At 41.8% G+C, this 25581-nt stretch overlaps 1 protein-coding gene across 1 annotated transcript; it reads left to right on the top strand.

Annotated features, from left to right (window-relative positions):
* The first annotated feature begins 1614 nt into the window (after positions 1-1614).
* rfx3 (regulatory factor X, 3 (influences HLA class II expression)) lies at positions 1615-25577 on the top strand. The gene is made up of 17 exons (XM_026173820.1): positions 1615-1789; positions 7348-7460; positions 7580-7668; positions 13467-13725; positions 15993-16067; positions 16383-16564; positions 16699-16818; positions 16941-17065; positions 17158-17273; positions 18552-18667; positions 18826-18980; positions 19095-19192; positions 19616-19765; positions 19877-20085; positions 20191-20344; positions 20508-20550; positions 20684-25577. The coding sequence occupies exons 2-17, from the start codon at positions 7353-7355 to the stop codon at positions 20962-20964; spliced, it is 2280 nt and encodes a 759-aa protein (XP_026029605.1). The 5' UTR covers positions 1615-1789; positions 7348-7352; the 3' UTR covers positions 20965-25577.
* The last annotated feature ends 4 nt before the right edge of the window (positions 25578-25581 follow it).

Raw genomic sequence — 25581 nt, 5'->3', positions numbered from 1 at the left:
TTGTGATAAGTATTACAAGGAAATTATGAAGGCAATAAGCTAATGTAAATTACAAAAATAATTAACTGCCAACTGCCGTGCTTCAGTATAAAAAGCGTGCAAGGGTCCATTTGGCTACAGTCTTCACAGCAGTGCTTTCTTCTTGTTTGAAATTGAAAGAACAAACTGTTTTACTTGAAAATAATTTTTAGCAAGAGAGTCATGCTTCAGATGGGGGTTTCAGTAGTTGCTTAGCAACAACAACAACAGCTTTTCTAAAAAGCATCTGTTTAGTACTGTAAATCAAAAAAAAAAAAAAGCAGTGCAGTGTGCAGTGGACACAGGTGGTTGGTTAAGCTTTCTACGCAGTAGGAAGCCTCTTAACAATGCTGTCTTTTGTTTGTTCACTTGTCCCAGTTTTAAAGTTGTGCAGGTATTACCAAAATGCTCCTCGTAAAATTAAGGGAGCAATTAAATCAGAACACTTGAATCAAACATCTGATCTTAGTGAATAACATGTTTCAAGTTGAAAATTTTTACTAGCATAGGCCCTGTGATTTGTTGACGATAAAATAAAAAACAGCCTATGGCCTTTTAACTAAAACAACCAATTGTTTTGCAGCATGTCAGAAAGGTCATAACCAAAGACCACGAGGTAGCACAGTAACAATATGCATCACTACAACATATCTGTTCACAAAGTGAGATGCAATGGATAGTAAGAATTTTGGCAGAAATGCTAAATTGTGGTCAGTAAATAGTAAGGAGAACAGTGGAGAATGGCTGTCAAGTAGTGAGTAAGACACACAAAGCATCGACTGTGGACAATTATGAATACAAATCTGCACCCATTGCAGTTTATTAACAGGTTAATAAATTGAGTGATTCACTCAGTTTTAATTTTACAAAAAATCCCCCATTATATCCCAGCACTTGATTATCCTAACAAACACGTTTTATTATATTTTGTTAGTTTTGTTTTTGTTTTTGTTGTTTTGTCAGTATAAATGGTCCCAAAAGGATCATGGCCTGTTCTAAACATAAAACAGTGACAAGCATTTCTTCTCTAAATTCTGAGTCTGATTAAACACAATAGCAAAAGGAAAAACATGTATCTGTAGAAAACTAAACACATTCAATGAGAGAGAAAAGGACTCGAGCCCTTACGAGAGAACTTTGATTCTTGCTGTAACAAATAATAGTTACTGGGATTATTAAAATTTACAATTAACCATATATTAATCTATCTCTATCTTTGATCACAATGCAAATAATAACAATAATATCTTGCAAATTGCAAAATTGCTTACAACAGAATTACACGCTGGAATCACCATCAGCATATGGCCAGATCATAATTATGATAGTACAGAAACGAAGTAATGAAGTCACACTATTAGCGTTATTATGGAGGTCCTAAATCGTGGTTGGATATCCTCATAAAATTTGCCTGAGAGAAACAAAAATCTTAGTTAAAGACTTATATTAAAAGAATACAACATCGTCTTTGCACCTGAAACTAATTGTTAGTAATCTCTTGGTTTCTTTTTTTTATTTAACATCCTTATATATAATATGAAGAAATAAATGATTAGATGGTTTTGTGTTTAATTAAGTTTTAGGTGCGCTATAATCTCCTCCCACCTGCCTGTAATGTTGCGCGCTGCAGTTTTATAGCAACTGTTGCCCAGTGAGGCAGCGCCATAGTCACCGTAGTCCTGGCGACTGTAACCCACCAACAACAACCTCTCTCTCCATCATTACCACCTCCTCCACCATCCTCATCTTCATCAACTAGTCCACAGCTCAGGTTTGCTTAAACTCTTTACTATTTTTAGCCAACGCACAGTTCTCTTCTGGCGTCACGTTGTAGTTTGTTTGGTTCTTTTGAAGAAAATATTATCGCTCGGGTTTATGTTTGTCTGCTGATGAATGAAGGCTCGATGAATCGCTGGGGTAGTTTGCTAGCGAGGGTGTTTCTTTGTAACGTGTTAGCCTGCTTGCTAACGTTGCCTGTAATGCCCACTGCTGTGAGAGGTCCTGTTCGCTACCGTTAGCTAGCTACGGCCTCTTACTGCGTTGTGTGAGGCTAAAACTGGCCGAAACGCGTCCAGCTGGACTGGAAATTGTGTTTTCTGCGTAACTTATTTGTTTAAACTTGTCATGCTGAATGGTAGCGTAGGTCTTGGCTAGTCAGTGATGCTAACTGGTCAGCTGGAGCAGGAGCAGGTGTCTGTTGCTAACGCCACCGATGCCTTCTGACAATGCCTGTTGGTATCTCTGTCTTTTTTTTTTCTTTTTTTGGGGGGGGGGGGGGGGAGAGGGTAACGTTATGGGGATATTGCAAGTTTGTGTTTCGGGTGGTTCAGCTGTTTGCTCATACAAGATCAGTGCGTCGATTAGCAATGGAAAGTGCTGTGAGCTAGCCTTCCACACACACACACTTACTGCTATTGACAATAGCTAAGCCATTACTTTCCCTTTTGTCTTAGGGAGCAAGATAGCTTCGCTAGCTCTCCATCTGCCCTCTTTGTGGCATCAGATGGCAATGATAAGCTGACTGATAACGCAAGGCTAAGTTTTGCAGTGGGCAGCTTTGAGGAAAACAACACTTAACGGATTATCCTTTAAACAGCGTGATGTTTTCTTGACTCGTTTTGTTAATCTGTATTATTGATTCAGCAAATGGACCGGTAACAGTTAATACACCCCATCCTCACAATAAGAATAATGCAGAATTATTGATTCCGTGTTAAAGACAGAAATTCATTTTTGTATTTCTATAATTCATCTTTTTGTACCCTGAGTATCAAAGAATTGAAGGAGGGTTAAGTGTGTTGTTTTTATTATGGCACTCAACAGAAAGGAGGTTGTTTGGGGGTTTGTTTGTTTGTGGGCATTCCAGGCTGCTTTTGAGTTGAGTAAAACTATTCTGTTTTTGTATTTCATTCACGTTTTGAACATTCCTTAATCTGATTGCAGATTTTTCTTATAAAAAAGTAGGTTTCTTAACGTTGCATCACAATTACTCTCGAGTCCACCTGTTCACCTGCAACCTCTGATTTCCCTTAGGCAAGAGAACAGGTGTGTGTGTGTGTGTGTGTGTGTGTGTGTGTGTGTGTGTGTGTGTGTGTGTGTGTGTGTGTGCGTGTGCTGAGAAGGGAAAGATGGGCACATCTGCAGCATTGTGGGGACTCTTTACCATCTTCATTTATTTGTATGCATCCGTCATAGAGAGGGCATCCAGAAACAATACACAACAACTGTTGGTCATCTTTGGCTTTTTCACTGCGATTGCTTATGTATTTTGTACGAGAAACGCCTGTCTCTCACCTGCAGCTGGACCTCACTGCACCAGAGTAATTCATACCACCTGTAAAATAAAAGCTAAAGCTCAAAATAATGTTAATGTATTAATCTGTTTGCATATACAACCCAAAATAGGTCATCCCTCCCACCAAATGCACACACACATAAACAGGATGTTGGAGACTGCTAGTTATAAGATCATGTTACCACTTACCTGTAGTCCACTAGGGCAGAAATAGTACCATGCCACCTGCTGCCTGGATCCTGTTGCATTTCCAATCACTTAAAGAGGGGCTGATTAATTCAATTATTCAGTCAGCCATTTTCATCGCTCGGCAGCACGTTTGTTTTGTTATTTGCCACAGCTTTTCAATAGTAATGTAAAAAGGGGGACACGTAAAGATTATAAAGGATGCATTTAGATTTTAGATGACCATAGTTATCAGCACTTAATTTTCCAGCTATGCGTTTTTGGGCATATCAGTGTTTTAATGTTTAATGCTTGCCTTTTATTTATGCAGGTTTTTCACATCAAAATCAGAATCGGCAGTCCTTACAAACAACTCCTGCTTTACAATCTTAGAACACAGCTCCTAAACAAACGTGGTACTTTGCATACCCCCTACCCCCTCCCTTTTCAGCTCCCAATTACATCTCACAGGTGCTGTATGAGCGGTGATCGTGGTGCTGTGTTTGTGTGAGAAAGAGAAAGAGCGATAGAAAGCGAGACTTTGAGTGTGGTGTACTTTTCAAGCTTGTTCACCTGTTCTTATGTCTTGGCTTAATGCATAAGAACTCCAACTTTGTCATACATAATCATTAGAGAGGCAAATTATAGTTCTTTGTATTTTCTGGTAGCTGTGACTGTGAACCTTTCCTGCTTTACTATTTGTTGCCTGTGGCATTAGCGGGAGAAACTGAGGAGGGGAAAAAAACTCTGAGCAAAATGTTGCACTCCTTGGTGGCTTTTGTTCCTCTGAGTCTTTGTAGGGCTTGCACTTGCTCAGTGGAGCACAGCATTTAAGTGGGCCACAAGGGAGTGACTGAATGGTGTGGCAGGAGGTGTATGAATGTGTGTGTGTGTGTGTGTGTGTCTTTATGGAGGGGGCTGAGGTGAGGCAGCAAGAGTGTGCTGCGGTGCAGGGTCTATTTTCCTACGATTAGGTGGGATCAGTTGTACTTGAGATTTCCACCTGCATTGTGGAATATAACCCTACGTCCTCTCTCAAAGTAGTTCCTTTCTCAGCATTCATATGCAGATGGTTGACAGATTAAAGGAAAAACCTAAACCCTTGACCCTTGTTATGCTGTGGGGGACATTCTGCTGATGCGGTTTGGGTCCGCTTGCCCCCTTAGATGGAAAGGTCACTACAAATCAATACAAAGTTATTCCAAGTGGTCACCTTTATCTTATGATGAAACATTTCTATTTTGAAGGGAGTGGTGTTTTCTAATATCAGACTCCCCTTTGCACAAGGGCAAACAAGTTTACCAAATAGATCAGCGGGTATGAAAACAATGTGAATTATTAACTGCGGCTTGCCATAACCAGATCATTTGAACATCTATTGTAGATTTCTGATGGACAGTGTTAGACAGTCTGTGCCACCATGACCAAAACAGCAAATGAGGGAAGAATGCCAGTCCTAGAGATACAGAGTCTTGCAGGAATAAAATCAAGACACAATGAAGCCGTGTGAGGAAATGGTGGCTAAACACCTGTGATAGACACCATCATGGTTTTTCCTATGAACTCAAAGCTGAAGTTTGTGAGGTGTGGCCCTTTAATAGGGTTGGTAGCTTGGATTCACCGGCTTTTAAACCAAGTTACTGGTTTGTTGTAGCATGCATGTAAAGGTTTAATCCTGTTGTTAGAATGTCAGCGTATTGTCCTAACTTTCAGTGTCTTAAGGAGATTTTCCTTTTGCCCTGCTATTTCTTTCATTTTCATTCCACCTACTACTGTTGACTCTACCCGGTTGTTTTCATTTGAGGTTAGTCACCTCAACAAGAATCAAGTGATAATTTTTGTCTAAAGAGAGGAGCCAGTGTCAGGTGAAGGGACAGATCGAGCTGTCCCTGCAGAGATTTGAAGCTGTTGGGAGACCCAGCTTAATTAACCAAGAGAGGCTTGTTCATGGAAACTGTGGTGGGAAGGAGGTGGCCTTTCCCTAGAAAGGAAAGGAATGGAGCCGAGCGTAGCCATACTATTATTAACTCACAAACACAGGTTCACCATCGGGTTTGTTCTCCCTATTGTCCTTAATTTCACAAAGTCTGTCTTAGTAGGTATATAAATGCAGTCTTAAATTTAAGATGTAGAATATAGATGTAGAATATAGGTCTCTGGTTAGTACTAAACCCATCTGGTAAAGATCTGTAATGAGGTATTTTGTTCTTGGCAGTTTTTTTGTTTTGTTTTGGGGGTTTTTGTTAATACTATTTCATGCAAGTCTTAAGTAACATAAACCTGTAAAAGTAGTGCCGGTTAGAGAAATGAGAAGCAGCATCTGTTTGGAGTTTGTTAAATATTAACTTGGTTTATGGCTGTGAACATGGAGACAGGATCATGCGTCACTGAAGCATGAGGCTCTCGGCACACTGAGTACCAGAGGGCAGAAACAGGTGTTTCCGTAGGATTGGTCTAGAGCTGTTTTATTAGCATTGATTTCAGTAGAACATACAAGGCTCTGTGATGGTACCTAAGGTTTCCTACATTTTATGTCGTGGCCTAACCAAATCATGTGGATTGGGTGGTGCATCAAAAGTATTTGCCTATTAGAACTGGTGTTCATTGATCTTTGATTGCACACTAGTATTAGCTGTGTGCTACACTGATAATTACAAGTAATATAAACCCCCTATTTAGCTGTGAATAGAGTATTACATTTTTTGTTTTTTCGGGGTGGGCAGAAGCATGATGAACACTAAGGTACAGTACCTTTTCTTTTAACAACAATCTATACATGTTGACTGAAAAGTCAGTCGTTAAATTTGAGGAGCAAGCAAAACAGGTATTCCATTCTTGATGTAGGCTTTTTTTTTAGCTACTCAAACAGTTTGGGGCCTTATTTGTCATATTTTGCTTTCGTAATGGTCCAGATGATCGAGTCACCAGGTCCAGACTACAGACAGGCCAGTTTAGCAGATTTGAACTCATAACCATGCTATTATGATGCACAATGTGGTTAGGCAGGAAATAAACCCTTTTCTGTAAAAAGATTCCCCAAATCGCAACATATTTTCCCCTCAAAGTTATATATATATCACTCAGCATTAATGTGTATTCCATAGATGTGCATTACACTGCCATATTGGCATGCTTGGCTTTTGAAGTGTTTGCATTTAAAAAGCTGAATGGTCTGTTTCTTTTTTTTTCACTCCAGAGGTGTTTGCTGTTTCCAAAAATCATTTTCCCTGGTCAAACCTCTTTCCACTTTACCTCAATCCGTCCTCCCATACAGAAAACACTATGATTATACAGGGTCTCTTGTTTGTTTTGTTCTTTTTTTATTTGTGTTTTTTTCTTTTTTAAATACATCAACAAACTGTGTTCAAGGACATTAAGTTTTCATGAGTCCATGATTTCATTTTCTCAACTGAGCTGTCCCTGTCCTCAATGCAGTACTTCACAAGGCCTTGAAGGTCTTGTCTGTTCAGCCTTATATCACAGATGATGAAACTCCCCCCAGTTTCCTTGTACTTTTACATTGATGAGCTTTAACCTGTACCTATTTGTCCATAAAAGTCTTTCACGCTCAAGGATTCCTCTATGCTGCTGGTGAAGTGACACAATTCACCAGGTTTTATCTTTACATAACTTACCAAGTCTCTTGTTGCTCTGGTCGCAACTTTTTCTAAATGTGTTGCTGGTGCCAAATTCAAAATTTGCACACATTTTTGAGCATAGCTTTTCTTATATTCAGCACTATATTAGATTAAATACATTGTAATTAACAAAACGTTGTCCTGTGTTAATTTTAAACTTCTGTAAAAAGCTGCTTTACAGGTTAGACCATCTGGTCTACAATGATTTAGTGTTTTCCCTTTCTTATTTAGGCGCCATGCAGACCCCTGAAGCAGGCGCTGACTCCACCTCCACTGTCCCTCTTCAGACCACTGTGCCTGTCCAGCCTACTGGCTCCACCCAGCAGGTCCCCGTCCAGCAGCAGGTATGTCCAGCCTGCCTGGTGCCAGTGCACATGAAATGGATGTTTGTATTACTTAGTTCAATATAGAAGTGTAGTAAACAAGTTGATTAATTAATAACCTTTGCGATTTATCTTTCCAGGCCCAGACTGTTCAACAGGTTCAGCATGTTTACCCAGCACAGGTGCAGTATGTCGAGGAAAACAGTGGCGTCTTCACCAATGGCACCATGTGAGTCACTTAGCCAGACTTCTCATACACCACTCCACAGATATTAACGTAAAATCTCTGAAGCCTGTTCTTTCTCCTCCCTGGTCTCTTCACACCATCATTCATGTCACAAGCACATGATGTTGGTGGGAGTGCATGGTTGTTTTTGTGTTAGATTTCTTTTCTTTGTGGTGTGGAGACCTGTGTTTGATGGTGCTTAGTCACCTGAAAATGACCTGAAGTAGTCTTTTCTTTTAAATTGTGAGGCTTTCCAAGAGTCTCTTGAGTCTAGGGAATAGAGTTAGATCCACACTCAATAACAAGCCCAAGCCGATATGTGACGCAAACAAAATGCAGAAGTACGGCTATGCCGTGTTATATCAGCTGCGATAATACAGGATATAAAAGTGTCTTATCATGACATCGTCGCTGTAGCAACTACATGCTTTAATGTTCCCTAGCATGTACAGCAGTGACACAAGCACAGTCATGTCATTGCGTGAGGCCCATCTCCGCGTCCGATGTCGATTTATCTCTAACACAATACTTTGCAAAATATGCAAAAAAAACCTTTTCCACTCAAAGTTTAAACAGCAAACATGATTCACCGTTTGACGGAAAAGCATACTGTTGAGCACAACCAGGCTGTTCCAGAGGATGTTAGCAGCTGGTCATGTGCAACCCAAAAGTAAACAAATGACTCAAGAAAGCATCAGTATCTGCACTCTTTAGTTGCACTACATGGAACAGGAAGAACAAAGTGTGGATGGACATTATTGATTCGGTTTCATGGTAGAAAAGCATGACTTTAAGCGGCTGGTTAAAAAGCTCGACCCAAGATAGAACATCCCAAATAGAAAATATTTTTCAGTATATAATGTGACAATCAGTGTTGAGCCTTTTTTTCCTATTTTACTTCTAATGTCCAGGGAAAATCTTGCTTAGGCTACTTTTGTGCTTACTTGACTTATGCTATGTCACTGTATACAGTGGGGCAAAAAAGTATTTAGTCAGCCACCGATTGTGCAAGTTCCCCCACTTAAAATGATGACAGAGGTCAGTAATTTGCACCAGAGGTACACTTCAACTGTGAGAGACAGAATGTGAAAAAAAAATCCATGAATCCACATGGTAGGATTTGTAAAGAATTTATTCGTAAATCAGGGTGGAAAATAAGTATTTGGTCAATAACAAAAATACAACTCAATACTTTGTAACATAAGCTTTGTTGGCAATAACAGAGGTCAAACGTTTACTATAGGTCTTTACCAGGTTTGCACACACAGTAGCTGGTATTTTGGCCCATTCCTCCATGCAGATCTTCTCGAGAGCAGTGATGTTTTGGGGCTGTCGCCGAGCAACACGGACTTTCAACTCCCGCCACAGATTTTCTATGGGGTTGAGGTCTGGAGACTGGCTAGGCCACTCCAGGACTTTCAAATGCTTCTTACGGAGCCACTCCTTTGTTGCCCGGGCGGTGTGTTTTGGATCATTGTCATGTTGGAAGACCCAGCTTCGTTTCATCTTCAAAGTTCTCACTGATGGAAGGAGGTTTTGGCTCAAAATCTCACGATACATGGCCCCATTCATTCTGTCCTTAACACGGATCAGTCGTCCTGTCCCCTTGGCAGAAAAACAGCCCCATAGCATGATGTTTCCACCCCCATGCTTCACAGTAGGTATGGTGTTCTTGGGATGCAACTCAGTATTCTTCTTCCTCCAAACACGACGAGTTGAGTTTATACCAAAAAGTTCTACTTTGGGAGAATGTCATGTGGTCAGATGAAACCAATCCTCTGCTGTATCATCCATGTGCTCTCTGGCAAACTTCAGACGGGCCTGGACATGCACTGGCTTCAGCAGCGGAACACGTCTGGCACTGCGGGATTTGATTCCCTGCCGTTGTAGTGTGTTACTGATGGTGACCTTTGTTACTTTGGTCCCAGCTCTCTGCAGGTCATTCACCAGGTCCCCCCCCGTGTGGTTCTGGGATCTTTGCTCACCGTTCTCATGATCATTTTGACCCCACGGGATGAGATCTTGCGTGGAGCCCCAGATCGAGGGAGATTATCAGTGGTCTTGTATGTCTTCCATTTTCTGATGATTGCTCCCACAGTTGATTTTTTCACACCAAGCTGCTTGCCTATTGTAGATTCACTCTTCCCAGTCTGGTGCAGGTCTACAATACTTTTCCTGGTGTCCTTCGAAAGCTCTTTGGTCTTGGCCATGGCGGAGTTTGGAGTCTGACTGTTTGAGGCTGTGGACAGGTGTCTTTTATACAGATGATGAGTTCAAACAGGTGCCATTCATACAGGTAACGAGTGGGGGACAGAAAAGCTTCTTACAGAAGACGTTACAGGTCTGTGAGAGCCAGAGATTTTCCTTGTTTGAGGTGACCAAATACTTATTTTCCACCCTAATTTACGAATAAATTCTTTACAAATCCTACCATGTGAATTCATGGATTTTTTTTTTCACATTCTGTCTCTCACAGTTGATTGTACAGGGAGATGGCCACAGGCAGGAATGATTTCCTGTGTCGTTCAGTGGTGCTTTTCGGTAATCTCAGTCTCTCACTGAACGAGCTCCTGTGACTGACCAACATGTCATGGAGTGGGTGGGAGGTGTTATCCAACATTGTCTTTATCTTGGACAGCATCCGCCTCTCCGACACCACCTTGAGGGAGTCCAGCTCCATCCCCACAACATTGCTGGCCTTACGGATCAGTTTATTAAGTCTGTTGGCATCTGCGACCCTCAGCCTGCTCCCCCAGCATGCAACAGCATAGAGGATCGCACTGGCCACCACAGACTCATAGAAAATCCTCAGCATTTTCTGGCAGATGTTGAAGGACCTCAGTCGCCTCAAAAAATAGAGACGACTCTGGCCCTTCCTGTAAAGTGCTGTGGTGTTATTAGCCCAGTCCAGTTTATTGTCAATGTGTACTCCAAGGTATTTATAGTCCTCCACAATGTCAACACTGACCCCCTGGATTGAAACAGGGGTCAAGTGTTTCCTGGTCTTCCTGAAGTCCACGATCAGTTCCTTGGTCTTTGCCACGTTGAGCTGCAGATGATTCTGCTCACACCACGTGACAAAGGAGTCGACCACAGCCCGGTACTCTGTCTCATCATCCCTGCTGATGCATCCAACCACCGCAGAGTCATCAGAAAACTTCTGAAGATGGCAGGTCTCTGTGCAGTGGCTGAAGTCTGTGGTGTAGAGGGTGAAGAGGAAGGGGGAGAGGACAGTCCCCTGTGGTGCCCCTGTGTTGCTAATCACCTTGTCAGACACACACTGTGGGAGACGTACATATTGTGGTCTTCCTGTCAGGTAATCAACAATCCAGGACACCAGAGAAGCATCCACCTGCATCGCTGCTAACTTATCACCCAGGAGGGTCGGCCTGATGGTGTTGAAAGCACTGGAAAAGTCAAAAAACATGACCCTCACAGTGCTCGCCGGCTGGTCCAGATGGGTGTAGACACGATTGAGCAGGTAGATGATGGCGTCCTCTGTTCCGAGACGAGGCTGATAAGCGAACTGAAGGGGATCCAGATGTGGTCTTACTATGGGTCGCAGCTGGTCCGGGATGAGCCTTTCCAGGGTCTTCATGATGTGGGAGGTCAGTGCCACGGGCCTGTAATCCTGGGGGCCACTGGGACGAGGCGTCTTTGGTACAGGGACGAGGCATGATGTCTTCCACATCACCGGGACCCTCTGCAGACTCAGACTCAGCATAAACAGTTTATGAAAGACTCCACACAGCTGGGGGGCACAGGCCTTGAGGACAAGGGGACTCACTCCGTCTGGTCCAGCAGACTTGCCTGAGTGAAGTCTCCTCATTTGCATCTCAACCTGGTATTGAGTGAAGGTGATGGGTGGGGGAGGGGTGTCAGGAATCTCACAGGAGGCAACATGTGAAGAGAGAGGCTGGCACAGTGGTGTGGCTCTGGATTCCAGGCTGACTGCAGGTGAGGTTGTGGGGGTAGGAGCAGACACTGTGGTGTCGAATCTATTGAAAAACAGATTCAACTCGTCGGCTCTATTCTCACCTCCCTCAGCTCCCCTGCTGTTGGTTGGCCTGAATCCAGTGATGGTCTTCATGCCCCTCCACACCTCTCTCATGCTGTTCTGCTGGAGTTTCCACTCCAGCTTCCTCCTGTAATTGTCCTTAGCCTCTCTGATCTTGTCCTTTAGTAACACCTGGACCTTCCTCACCTCCTCTTTGTTGCCCCCTCTGAAAGCCCTCTTCTTGTTGTTGAGGAGGGCTTTGATGTCCTTAGTCACCCACGGCTTGTTATTTGGGTAACAATGAACAGTCTGAGCTGGAACAATGGAGTCGGTGCAGAAAGTTATGTAGTCTGTGATACACTCAGTAAGCCCATTGATGTCCTCGGCGTGAGGCTCACAGAGTGTTTCCCAGTCGGTCACCTCGAAACAGCCCTGTAGTTCCGCTATTGCCTCCTCTGACCACCTCCTAACAGTCCTGGTGGTCACAGGTTCCCTCCTCACAATTGGCACATAGCGGGGGGTGAGGTGAATCAGGTTATGATCTGACCTACCAAGTGGGGGGAGGGAGGAGGAGCTGTATGCATCCTTGACGTTAGCATACAGTAAGTCTAAAGTTTTCTCTCCCCTGGTGGGACAGTCCACATATTGTTTGAATGTTGGTAGTGTATTGTCCAGTGATACATGGTTGAAGTCACCCGAGATCACAATAAAGGCACTCGGGTGCTGAGTCTGTAGCCGAGCTATGGCAGAGTGGATAGTGTCACATGCAGCTGTGGGGTTAGCAGAGGGGGGAACATAAACAGCCACCAAGATGACGTGAGAGAATTCCCTGGGTAAATAATACGGCCTGAGTCCAACAGCACACAGTTCAGTGTCCGGGCAACAAATCCTTTCTTTGATTGTTATGTTGGCAGGGTTACACCACCGGTTGTTAACTAAAACAGCAAGCCCACCTCCTTTACGCTTACCGCTAGCGATGCTGTCCCTGTCCGCCCGAACAGTGTGGAAGCCTTCCACGGAAGCATTCTCATTGGGAATGACCTGGTGCAGCCATGATTCGGTGAAACACATCAGGCTACACTCTCGGTACTCCCTCTGACTCCGTACCAGTGTTGAGAGCTCGTCGATTTTACTTGCCAACGATCGCACATTTCCCATCACGATAGACGGCAGACACGGTTTAAACCTCCTCCTCGCTTCGAGCCTCCGCTGTCTCACCGTCACCTTTTTTCTTCTCTTCTGTCCTTGACCTCTGCATCCCCGATGTGTTTTCCTCCAAATTTCAGCTGGTACTTCTGCGGGCACTTCTGCGGGCCTGGCCAGCGAGCCGGCCGGCATCAGGGCGATCAGCTGATCTCTGGAGTAAACAGTCCGTGCGTGTAGGAGATGTGCCGCGGTCCCGTTCCATGATAAAAGTAACAGTTCCACGGCCACCAGACGAACAAAAACTCTCTCAATCCACATGATTGAGTAAGAGATAGAAAGTACCTCTGGTGCAAATTACTGACCTCTGTCATCATTTTAAGTGGGGGAACTTGCACAATTGGTGGCTGACTAAATACTTTTTTGCCCCACTGTATCATGCTGGTGGTTGATGTTTCAATAGAGTCACATTTCAAATTAGGTAGTGTGTAGTGCTAACCAGTGCACCACTGTCGCACTTAATTATCTTAAAAGCACAAAATCCACAATAACACCTGTTTTTAAATTGTCTGTTAAATAAATTTACCATGTATAAACGTTTGTAGTTTTTATATCCTTACTTTGGGCACACTGGCTGATTGTTGTCATCTCTTCTAAACAGAAGAACCTACTCCTACTCAGAGCCAGCGCTATACAGCCAGAACAGTGGAGGGAACTACTTTGACACACAGGGCAGCTCAGCACAGGTGTCCACTGTGGTGACGTCACATGGCATGACCAACAATGGAGGAGGGGGCACTGGAGGAATGAGCATGGGTCTGGCGGGGGGTCAGGTAATCAGCAGCAGTTCTGGGGCTTACCTCATGGACAGTGCTGGACCCCACCCTGCAACCCAGACCGCACGAGCTTCACCAGCTACTGTAAGTTGCATAGCATCGACTGTGTGGGTCCTCGGTCTACCTTTCCCTCTTTGCATTTGTGTGTTTGTTTCTTGATCTGAGTAGTGTTATGTAGTTTGTTGTGATTTGGTAACTTATAAATTTTGCCTGGTAAGATCCAGGCCAGTAATAGTTTGCTTGGAATCTCCCTATTAGCATAAATGCTGTTTCTGTCATGCTTCATCTATCTATGCACGAGTTTGATCCGAAATGTGGATCGGCCATTTCTTAATTAGAGTTCCAAATTTAAACTTTGAAGTTATGTCATGTGTGCAAAATTTTCATGTGTGCACATATTGTACCATATCATACATAGACAATTTTAGCGTGCTACTTTTCCTTCATTGTGTGGCGTGTGCTTTATCTCTGGTCATTATGTGGTGCTAATGTATGAAATGCACTGTGTAGGCTGGGAGTTTCTGGAGTGATGTAACTTCTACCGGCAGTGTTCACTATCATCTTTAATGTTATTTGAGCAATATAGGGGTTTGTTTTTATCCCTTATTTTATATGTCTACTATTCCCAATCTTTGAGGAAGAAGACAGGGAAGTGATAAGAGCTAAGAGACAGGTGCAGTAAGGAGGGGAAATTAGGGCATGCTTATGGAAAATCGTAGCCTTTTTATTTTGCTATGATGATCTGAATTCACTGTAAGAAAATATTTTGCATTTTAGAAAATATCTACTCATAAAACAACATGTGCAGTCAGGTTTCACAGGACTATGCAAGTCTATGAAGACCTGCGTGCACCCTTATTGCTTTGCATAGGAATTAAGAGGCTAAGTAGCAGCCAGGTGCCGCTAATTATACGTTATTAATTGATCATCAGCAAGTGTGAGCACCTCTATAAAAGCAGAAGTTTGCTGGTTTGGAGCATTCAGGTGTGGGTTAACACAATGTCACAATCTTTCCAGCAATTTACCCCAAGACTGTGCAATAATTGGAGAAATTGCAAAAAAGAAGAAGAAGAAAATTCATTACCACACAATTAGAAAAAGATTGAAGAAGTATGGTTTGTTGGGAAGGGTCGCCAGGAGAAAGCCTCTTCTCTTTAAAAAGAAGAACATGGTGGCTAGTTTTCAGTTTGCAAAGTTGTATCCGAACAAACCAGAAGACTTCTTCATCACTATCTTTTGGATGGACGATACCAGAGTGGAGATGTTTGACCATATAGCACAGCCCCACATCTGGCAAAAGCCAAACACAGCATATCAGCACAATCACCTCATACCAGCTGTTAGGCACGGTGGTGGAGGGCTGAGGATTCGGGCTTGTTTTGCAGTTTGTAGTGATCGACTTCACCATGAACTCCTCTGTAGACCAAAATACTCTAGAATCAAGTGTCAGGCCATCTGTCCAACAGCTAAAGCTTGCCCAAACTGAGTCATGCAACACAATGATGAGCCCAAGCCCAGCACCAGATCTATAACAGAATGGCTGAAAAAGAAAAGAATGGAGGTGTTACAGTGGCCTAGTCAAAGTCCAGCCCTCAGTCTAAATGAGATCTGGACTTTTATGCAAGAGAGCTGTGCATAACTAAATATCTGCAAACCAGAAAGAACTAAACCAACTCTGTACAGAAGAGTGTGCCAAAATTTTTCCATAACATTGAGAGACACTGATAGTCATACTGAAAAGCTGTTGCTGCTAAAAATGTTTCTACAAGGTGTTGAATCATTGGGTCTATTTACTTTTTTCCTGGACTGTTATGTACACTTCATCTAAATTATTAGCTTTCAAACAGTCTTTTAAGAGTCATATTTCCAACTACTGCATATCTCACTTTGGAAGTAAATGTTCTTGCACTACAATGACCTGCTGAGAACTAAGAGCCAGGCGTACATACTATGCAATCACCCTCACTTGAGCTAAGTGTTTGGTTTTTACTTTAATTTATACTATTGGAATCACGCTGAGACACAGCACATATTTACCAGAAGAGCACTAAATAGTTTTGAACTGAGAATGGTTAACTTTATGCCTCGTGTTCATGCCTCCCCTCTCTGTAAAATAAGAGCCAGTCTGGTATTACAGAGTCATTGTCATCTCGAAAGGTTTTCCTGAATGACAGGTTGTCCTGCTCTGCTTGGGTTTAGCGGTGCTTGCTTTGGAGTCTTTTCTAGATTGCATTTTTTTTTTTTTTCGCTTGTGGCCTATTCATGTGTGTACATCAACTCTTTATTTTTCTTGCTTTTGTTTTCATTTTCCCCTCTTACATTTTGTTGTCCTGTGCTTCGTGGTTTATCAGATTGAAATGGCGATTGAGACTCTCCAAAAATCTGAGGGTTTATCCAGTCAGAGAAGCTCGCTGCTCAACAGCCATGTAAGTTGCTTTTATGAACGCTCGCCCACGTCTAACCTTAACTTTTGCTAAACTCGCTCTCTTGCTGCCTCCCTCCAGTCTCTGTACATTTAAGTTCAGTGTGGTGCCTGCTATTTTCGTTGCTGGTTTTAATTATTACCGCTTTAAATTTTCTGGCTGCTATAGAAGCTTTTGCAGAGCAGTGATGGAGCAGTATTATATTTACTAACTGTTGGCCTAAGGTTTTTGCAAGGACCAACATGGAAGTCTGTTAAGTTAAAAAGGAAGATAAAAAAAAAAAATGTCATGAAAAACAATTCTTTCTTGCTGTTGTAGCTCCAGTGGCTGTTGGACAACTACGAGACAGCAGAGGGAGTAAGTCTGCCACGATCTACTCTCTACAATCATTATCTGCGCCATTGCCAGGAGCAGAAATTGGACCCTGTAAATGCAGCTTCTTTTGGCAAACTCATCCGCTCCATCTTCATGGGTCTCCGTACAAGACGCCTCGGGACAAGGTTAGCGCCTTTTATCTTCTTAAGTAAAGAAAAGCTGTTACATTAGGGATTTGACATTTTAATCTATTAGAAATATGCCCGCCTCCTCACTGTGAGTCTATCAGTGTGTTTTAACTTTGGGGTTTGTGTTGCAGAGGGAACTCCAAATATCATTACTATGGTATACGTGTGAAACCAGATTCCCCACTCAACAGACTCCAAGAAGACATGCAGTACATGGCACTCAGACAGCAGCCTGTTCAGCAGAAACAGAGGTAGAGCACACACAGCCTGGACTGAAATATTAGCAAGTTGTAGTTTTAGTAGGTAGGAAGCAATGTGATTTTGGTATTGGGGGGTTTTTGTTATTGTTTTGTTTTTGTTTTGTTTTTTTAAGGTTCAAGCCAGTGCAGAAGTTTGATGGTGGCTCTGGGGAGAATTACTCAGGTGGAGGGCAGCACCATCCTGGTGCTGCAGAGCAGACAGTTATAGCACAGAGCCAGCACCACCAGCAGTTCCTAGGTCAGCGGCTTTTCTTTTTATCCAAAAGTCTGAACTGACATATACTGGCTATTATGTCTTTTAGATGATTCTGTTGTGTTCACTTCCAACAGATGCGTCGCGGGCACTCCCCGACTTTGTAGAGCTGGACCTTGGACAGAGCAATACAGAGAACATCAGCCTAGATGATGTGAAAGCTCTCCAGTCCCTTTACAGAGAGCACTGTGAGGTTAGACAAAGTACTTTTTATATTCAATGCAGCGTCTCACACACACACGGCACACTGGGCACTTAAGTTGATGTCACAAAGGAAACGGGTCAGGATCCTCTTTCATGCTAAAAGATGGCTGAGTAATCCCTTTCAATGTTATCGCCTTCATTGATGCGTCATCGTGTGTGTGTGTGTGTGTGTGTGTGTGTGTGTGTGTGTGTGTGTGTGTGTGTGTGTGTGTGTGTGTGTGTGTGTGTGTGGGTGTGTGTGTGTGTGTGTGTGTGTGTGTGTGTGTGTGTGACTATTAACCTGGGCTTAACTTAATTTCTGCAGGGCCCATATTATGTTTTCCACTTATTTTCTAATAAGACTGTTTTTCTCTGTCAAAGTAAGGTCAGTTTTGTTCTCTTTATCAATCATAACACCATCTTTTTTTCTTAATCAAGAACTACAGTAAATGGGCTCTTACTTACATGGTGCTTTTCTACTCACTTTGAGCAGCTAAAGCACTTTCTCACTACAAGTCTCATTCACCCAATCTCAGACACAATCATACAGTGCTTTTTTCTTCTTCTTCTTCTTTCTTTCTTTCGATCAGTGTGTAAGCACTTTTTGAAAAATTTTTTTTTTATTAAATCTGACATTCGCACTTACGCTCTGATGGATGTATCATGCCCAAGGATACTTCGACACACAGACTAGAGTAGCCAGGGATCGATCCACCAACCTTCAAATGTGTATACCTGCTCTCCCATCTGAGCCACGGCCGCCCCACAAAAAGCTGCTAATACTAAAAATACAGTAAAGTACAGTTTTGCTTAATTTAAAGAAGTCTGTGAATTTAAAGTTTTGTTGGGTTTTTTTGGATTGAGAGTGGGGGAACTTTCGAAAAGATCAGGTGTGACAGATCTGTAAATGCCAGCAGCTGACATTTTGAAACAGAACATTCTCCTCAACTCTGATAATGACCCAGAAATTAGGGATCAAATCATCCACAAGTGTTGACCACAGCTCTAACTTTTCATTTTATCCAAATTAAAAAAGTTAAACAAAAAAAAAATGTCCTTACAAACCCATAGTAGTGTGTAACCTTGCAGATAGTTTGGTATTTTAATGTCCGTGTTAAAGGTTTCCGCTTGTTAATACAAAAGGAATGGAATTTCATTTTAGCACTAAGTGCAATGGAAAAAAAACTGACAATATAACAGAATTGACTAGCAATAGTTTTTAGAAGTCATTATTTTCAAAAGAACAAAGAAAGCAGTATCAGTCATGAATGTTCTCTTTTCATTTCAGGCTATCCTGGATGTGGTTGTCAACCTCCAGTTCAGTCTGATTGAGAAGCTGTGGCAAACATTCTGGCGTTATTCTCCCCCGGACACTGTAGAGGGTGCTACTGTCACAGAAAACAGGTGAGGTCAAGTAAATGATATACATGCAGTATGTTGTGTCTGAAGGATAAATATTAAAATATTTAATGTCAGAAATTTAAAAAAAAAAAAAAAACAAAACAGGTTAATCTGGGGTTGTTTTTTTTTTGTTTTGTTGTGTTTTGTTTTTCATTTTGTAGCAGCATAAGTGAGATTGAAGCGCGGCTCCCCAAATCACAGCTATTGGTGCTGTGCAGAAACGAAACTGTACTCAAGTGGATGAGCACCTGCGACCATTTAATGTACCAGGCCCTTGTGGAGATCCTTATTCCTGATGTCCTGAGACCCATTCCCAGTGAGCCACAGTCACACATGACTCATGCTTTATTTGTTTGTTTGTGTTAATGTTGATGACAGCTCAATCATTAATGCAGTGTTGTCAGATTTGCCTTTCTGTATCATTTGTCAGGTGCCTTGACTCAAGCCATTCGCAATTTTGCCAAAAGCCTGGAAAGTTGGCTCACTAATGCCATGAATGCCATTCCACAGAGAATGATCCAGACCAAGGTATGTTATTGCAGATGTTTGTATTTGGCTGTATGGCTTTCAGATCACATACTTAGAAAGCATGAGTGTGTTCCTCACCCTTAAGTATGCATACATCGAAACCTAAAGACTGAGATCAACAGCAAGGAGATGGTTTGTAAAGTGGCTTGCAGATGTATAGCAATTGTGTGCAGGCTAACTAAGGTGAAGTAGTTCTAACAAAGTAAGATTTGCAGTAGGATGCATTAAAGCTTATCAGGTACATAAATAAAACTTAATTGAATTATGGTGGCTGGCACTGAGCGTAACTTCAAGGCCTGGCTGTAATAACACTACGGTTTAATAATAGATAACATGAATACCTAGAGCAGACTAATGTGTTTACGATACGTATGCATGTGTACTTAAAAAAGATAACATCTGGGCTCTTGTTTCTTTTAACAGATTGCCGCTGTTAGTGCCTTTGCGCAAACATTGCGCAGATATACATCTCTGAACCACCTGGCTCAGGCGGCACGTGCTGTGTTGCAAAACACATCACAGATCAACCAGATGCTCAGCGATCTCAATCGTGTTGACTTTGCCAATGTACAGGTAAGAACTAAAGATCTTAACTACTGTGTCAAAGAATAGACACTTATTCATTTTTTTGTCGATTGTTTTCTGAAAATGTCCAAATACAACCCCTGTGTGACTGTTGCATAGGAGCAGGCATCGTGGGTGTGCCAGTGTGAGGAAGGAATGGTTCAGCACTTGGAGCAGGACTTCAAGGCCACATTACAGCAGCAAAGCTCTCTGGAGCAATGGGCAGCGTGGCTAGACAATGTGGTCACTCAGGTCCTCAAGCCCTACGAGCACCGGCCCAGCTTCCCCAGGGCAGCTCGACAGTTCCTGCTAAAATGGTCCTTCTACAGGTCTGTGGTAGAGGGTGGGAAATAAGTGTATTCTGAGACACACATGAGAGTGTGCAGCATTGTTTTGAAAAGACAAAAACACTTTGGTGTTTTATATTTCTGCAGCTCGATGGTGATCAGGGACCTGACCCTACGCAGTGCTGCCAGCTTTGGTTCCTTCCACCTGATTCGACTGCTGTATGACGAATACATGTTTTACCTGGTGGAACATCGTGTGGCTCAAGCTACTGGAGAGACACCTATTGGTGTCATGGGGGAGGTAAAGATGTTGCATATCTTGTTTTCTCTTTACTCTCTCTGACTTTTTAAAATGATGTTTCATAGTTAGTGCCGTTGTCATACACTATATTAAATAACAACCTGTAAAATCATAGAAAACAACTAAACAGAAAATTCTTTATGATAATTGTTTGTCTTTGCAGTTTGACAGTCTCAACACCTTATCCCTTACTAACATTGACAAAGGTATGTAAAATGATAATATTTGCTACAAATATTGTGAGATTTTTTTTATGTCATTGAATTGTGATGATTTCTGCATCTTCAGTCGTCTCTAAAGCTTCCTTTTAATGCTTGTTTGCTGTTTTCTCCTGTCTAGATGAAACAAGTGGGATGGACAGTGACTTAGAAGAGGACACGGAGGAGTCCGGGGAGCCTCTTGCCAAGCGGGAGAAGTCGGAGCACGAGGTAATCCAGGTGATCCAGGTCGGGGCACTAGAAGATGGGTCCCACCCTGTGGTGGGTGTTGTCCAGCCTGGTGTACTTCACTCTTTGCCGCAGCCCCCACAGGACCACACTGAGCACATCCTTACCCCCTCTGTTGGTACTCCGACCATCCGCCACTGCAGCACCACGGGCAACACCTATGCCTCTGTTTGAGGGTCTGGGGGCACAGCTGACCTTGTCTGGCCTCTTTTTGCCCTGTTACTCTTCACATATCTTTCTCTTTGTAAGTCTTGGTGTTTGTGTCCTTTTTCACACATTGTCTCTGTTTGCACCGGTGTGGATGTGCTCTCCTCTTCCAGCCGGGTCAGTGGAGGAGCAATGAAGTGCTGATACACCGGCCACGCTGTTCTGTCCTTGTCTTACTGCTTAGATTCTGGATGTGCTCGTTAAGTCTGTGCTCGGCAGCTGATGGAAGGGACCTGAAGGAAAAGGACTAATTCGACCCGTTAAATGTTTCCCGTTTCTGCCTCTGTCTGTGTATGCAGATGGGTTTTATCCCGAAGACAAATTACTACTGATAACTACTGATGTCTCAGAGCTCAAATCCATGTCACTAGTCCCAGTGGAGCAAAGGCATTGATTGACTCAAGACCTTACCTATTGTACATAATAGTTTTGCTATAATTTCAATTAATATTACATAAAAAAGAAATCATGGTGCTATCATTGTGTTTTGGGTTTTTGTTTAGTTTTTCCTTAATTTTCTAGTTAATCCTCCTAATTTTAGTATGATTTCATGTTGTCACACATTCCAACTGCTGATACACTTTTGGTTGAACAAAAATGTTTCTGTATGTAGCTAACAAAACTTTATATATGATTTTAAATTAAGGATCATGGGGCAGTTTTTTTCCGTTCCCTTTGAAAATGATTTAGTAGCCACTCAACGATAGACACTTATAGCTTTTAGCCACATAAAAACTAAGGAAAAAAACCCTAAAGAGATGTCACTGCTGCTACTCTTGTATATAGGAAATTGAGAAGAAAGGCTGTTAAAAAGGAAAAAAAAGTCTCTAATGCTAGCTTTTCTATGCACTCTGTGCATAACGCTTGCCTTCGTTAATTTTAGATGCTCTGTAATTCTGTTTATGTGACAAGCTGTAATCTTGAAAACAACTCACCCGACACGTTCCCCTGTTTTTGCAATTTCTGTCTTAATGAAATTCCTTAAGTTTGCAGTGGACCAAAAACTAACGCAAGGAAACTGAAGAGTGAGCCAACTGGGGCCGCACAGAAGTTGTTTCCTGTCCAACAGTGCCATGTTGCAGAGCAGAAGGAATGTCAGGGATTTAATGTACCTCGGCTTTATCATAGTGCCTTATCTTTAAATGCAGCTGCCCGTGTAGTCCTGACTGTGTGCTGTAGAGAGCCTACAGCCCTTCTGCATTGTCCAAGCCACAGATTTGGCTTTTCTGGTGACTCGTGGCTGGATTTGGGCTGGCTCATCAGTGTTGAGACCAAGGGATGCAGGCGCAGACACGCCCGTTGTTTCCTCCAGCTCAGCTCTACTTAGCCCGCTACTTATCTGAATCGTGGTCTGTAGCCTCTCCCCTGCCCTCACTCTGCCCTCTCAAGGCCTATTCTTGCATTATTAGCCTTCGTTTTTGTGTGAAGTGTGTGAACGTGCGTGTTTGTGAACATGGATGCTTATGTGTGCGCTGCGTTTTTATGTACGCATGTGTGTGTTTATGCCTGTGCGTCTGTGTGCTTGTGTGTATTTGTTGGAACACATCCATCAGTCACCCTACCTCAAACCAGTGGTGCCAGCCCTTTGACGCGTGCAGCACAGTCACCTAACCTTATTGCACACACACCACTGTACTGCACAAATCTCAACGCGATAGAGAAAGTCTGCATTGCTTTTCTCTCACCTCTGACACACGTTCCTTTCAATTTTTAGCCCGTGACATGCTTCATTCTTTGTTCCCTGTTTAAAGATCATCTTTGTACAGTGGACCAAAAGTAGATATTTTCTGATATTCAAAGAGATATAGAGAGATATATATGTATAGTATATATAATGATGATACACTACATATATTTGTTGTTGGAGTTTTTTTTGTTTTGTTTTGTTTTTTTAACGTGGTTGATCTGATTGTTTCTATGTGAATGTTTCTTATGGTAGCTCATCTGTAATTAGTTCATAGACTGTGAAATGGGAAAGGCATGGTGACTAACTTCTGATTCCTTAGACTACATCTATACTTGAACTGTTATAGCCTTCTATGTTGTGGAGAATATTGAGATTAATCCTCTAAATAGGAACATTTTGTTACTAAAATAAATCTGTTCTTATTTTTTCATGCTTGTTGAAATGCTCTGTACAATTTCTCTGCAAAAATGTTTATTTATTGATATTTATTGTGATTTTTTTTTTCTTTTTGTTAAATTGCTTATGCATATGTTATAATGGGTACTAATGATAACTCTTGATTATTCCGCTGAAAAAAGAGCAGACCTGTACAGAAAGGCTGGATTTTCTTTTCTTTTCTATTTTTTTTTTTTCTTTTTTTGTCATTTATGTTGATTTAAGGGTAAAGAAAAAAAAATGCTGTTATCACAGCCCTTCAGCGGCTATCTTTAGATGCTAGCAGTACACTGGTACTTTTTGTTTTTAGCCTTGCTTGTGTGCCTGTGTAGAAAACATGCTTAACATTAGGGAAGTGTGGGGAAAGTGCAAATGTCTTTTCAGCTATTGGGTCAGTGGACTCTACTTGATGTTCAGCCTTTTGGGGATGAGGATATCTGAAAAGTAAATTCTGACATTTCCAAACCTAGCTTCCTCACCAATTAAACCTATGCTACATCTGTAACACTAGCCCTGCTTGCCCTGCCAACGTGTAACACTAGCCGCACTTGTCCTGCTGGCTTAAGAAAAAAAAAGTCACTGATCGTATTGTAGAACTAGGCTCACATAAATCCAAGATTTTAACTGTATTGAATAGGAACAGCTTGAAAAGTCTCCAAAAAGAGCCAAGCAAACAGAGCGTCGGACGAGACACTGACGCCCTGGCTCTCAATATTAAACTGAGTGCAACTTAAGAGAACAGAGAAAGTAATGAAAAATGTCCAATAAATGGAGAATTTATTAATCTCTTTTATATTGTGGAAATCCTTATATAAATATGTGTTCACGTAATTGAAAAAGTGAAATGCACCATTCCCACAGGCTCCTTTCATGGGGTTGTGTCTATAAAATGTCCAAATTTGTTGTAAATCTGGGTGTACTGTTAGGAATAAAGGTTTTGCAGAATACTTTTCTTCTTTGCTTGGCAATGGCATTTTTACCTTTCTCCAGCTGGATTATGTTATCACTCAGAGATGAAAAGTTATTTTGTGCATTCGAAGTGAAAATGGCTTAAAATGAATTTACTGGTTTTCCTTTAGGATCAAAAGTGCTTTCTGGTCTTGCACACCCTGCCATGTGCTGCTAGAAGCTTCTTATTTTTGTATCTCTCTCACTAAGTTTAGCTCTTTACCCAGTTTACTTTTACCAGATTGTGCCAGATGCTGATTTGGCTTTCTCAATCTCAAAGCCTGCCTCTTTCCCAAAAGCTGGACCAATGTTAATGCAGCCAACACTATTATACTTTATTTCTGAGTGTCTTTGAGATTGATGAAGATTGTTTTTGTAACCACTGTTTGCAAATTTCCAAATAAGACCCTGGTGAAAGCTGAGAATTGCCTCTTCAGCTGAACAATATGGCAGCTTCACTGACCCATAGCGGACTCCAGTGCCTTTAATTTCACCCTGGCCAGAGCAGTGGACCTTGGTGACTATTGGGTCTCTGGTGGGCTACAGATAGAGGCTACAGAGCAGACATTTCCTTGCACAGGTGCTGCCACTAAGAATGCTGAGGAAGCATAAAGACGTCCTCAGACTGGACTCCTGATTATTTACTGGATTTGACACACACACACACACACACACACACACACACGCGCGCTCATGTTGCTCATGGTAGATTGCCTGCATTTTATTGTACAGAACTGGTTAATGAACCATGATAAAAACTGTAAGTAAAATGCTCTCTCATTAATTTTTTTTTTTCTCATGATCGTGATTTGTTTTGAATATTTTCTGAATGCTGTGACCCGTTTTGAGATTTGTAATTTTCTTTTTTTTTTTTTTTTCTTTCTAAGTGCCATTTGACAGTCTAGTGAGTCGTGGCCATCTGTAGCACCCTCTAATGCAAGCACAAGCATTTGGGAGTGGCGTTTAGGGAAGGTTTCTATTTGGCTTCACCCTAGACAAAAGTGTGTATATATCAAAAACAGAAAAAGTATATTTATTTGTGTCTTAACTATTTCATTTGTTCTTTTGGTGAACATTTTATCTGATATGTTGGCTCAAAGTGCTTTTGTGATTACTTTTCCCCCTTCTTTTTTTGGATAATGTATAGTATCTGATATAATATATACACACAAACTTCATGTGACTTTCCTTTTGTGTGCTGTTAAGTTTTCTTCATATAATGTATATTTTTCAAAATTGGCAAAGCAAACCAACATGTGTAGGATGATTTGTATCGTGTATTTTGCATTAAAAAAAAAAAAAAAGCAAAAAAAAAAAAAGGATGATTCGGGGGCTTTTATATTTACGACATTATCATTTAGTGTGTCGTATTGATGATCATAGAAACTATTAAAGACACATGTAGTTTGTTTTTCTGAATATTTCAGATCTCAGCTCAGGCTAGCTTTAGTGTTGTTTTTCTTAAAATTTGTGACTTGTCTTTGCAGTAATAAACGTTTTCTTGTTCAAAGCCG

This window comes from Astatotilapia calliptera, chromosome 7, assembly GCF_900246225.1.
Source record: "Astatotilapia calliptera chromosome 7, fAstCal1.2, whole genome shotgun sequence".
NCBI classification, from domain to species: domain Eukaryota; kingdom Metazoa; phylum Chordata; class Actinopteri; order Cichliformes; family Cichlidae; genus Astatotilapia; species Astatotilapia calliptera.
Note: the sequence above shows the minus strand (reverse complement) of the source record. Positions and strands in the feature narration are given on the sequence as shown.

What these genes read in the sequence shown, in the direction of transcription:
- rfx3 (XM_026173820.1), top strand. Translation starts at nt 7,353, where the DNA reads ATGCAGACCCCTGAAGCAGGCGCTGACTCCACCTCCACTGTCCCTCTT. An exon ending in GCTCGCTGCTCAACAGCCAT is followed by an intron (nt 16,068 to 16,382) that starts GTAAGTTGCTTT and finishes TTGCTGTTGTAG; the next exon opens with CTCCAGTGGCTGTTGGACAA. An exon ending in AGAGAATGATCCAGACCAAG is followed by an intron (nt 19,193 to 19,615) that starts GTATGTTATTGC and finishes TTCTTTTAACAG; the next exon opens with ATTGCCGCTGTTAGTGCCTT.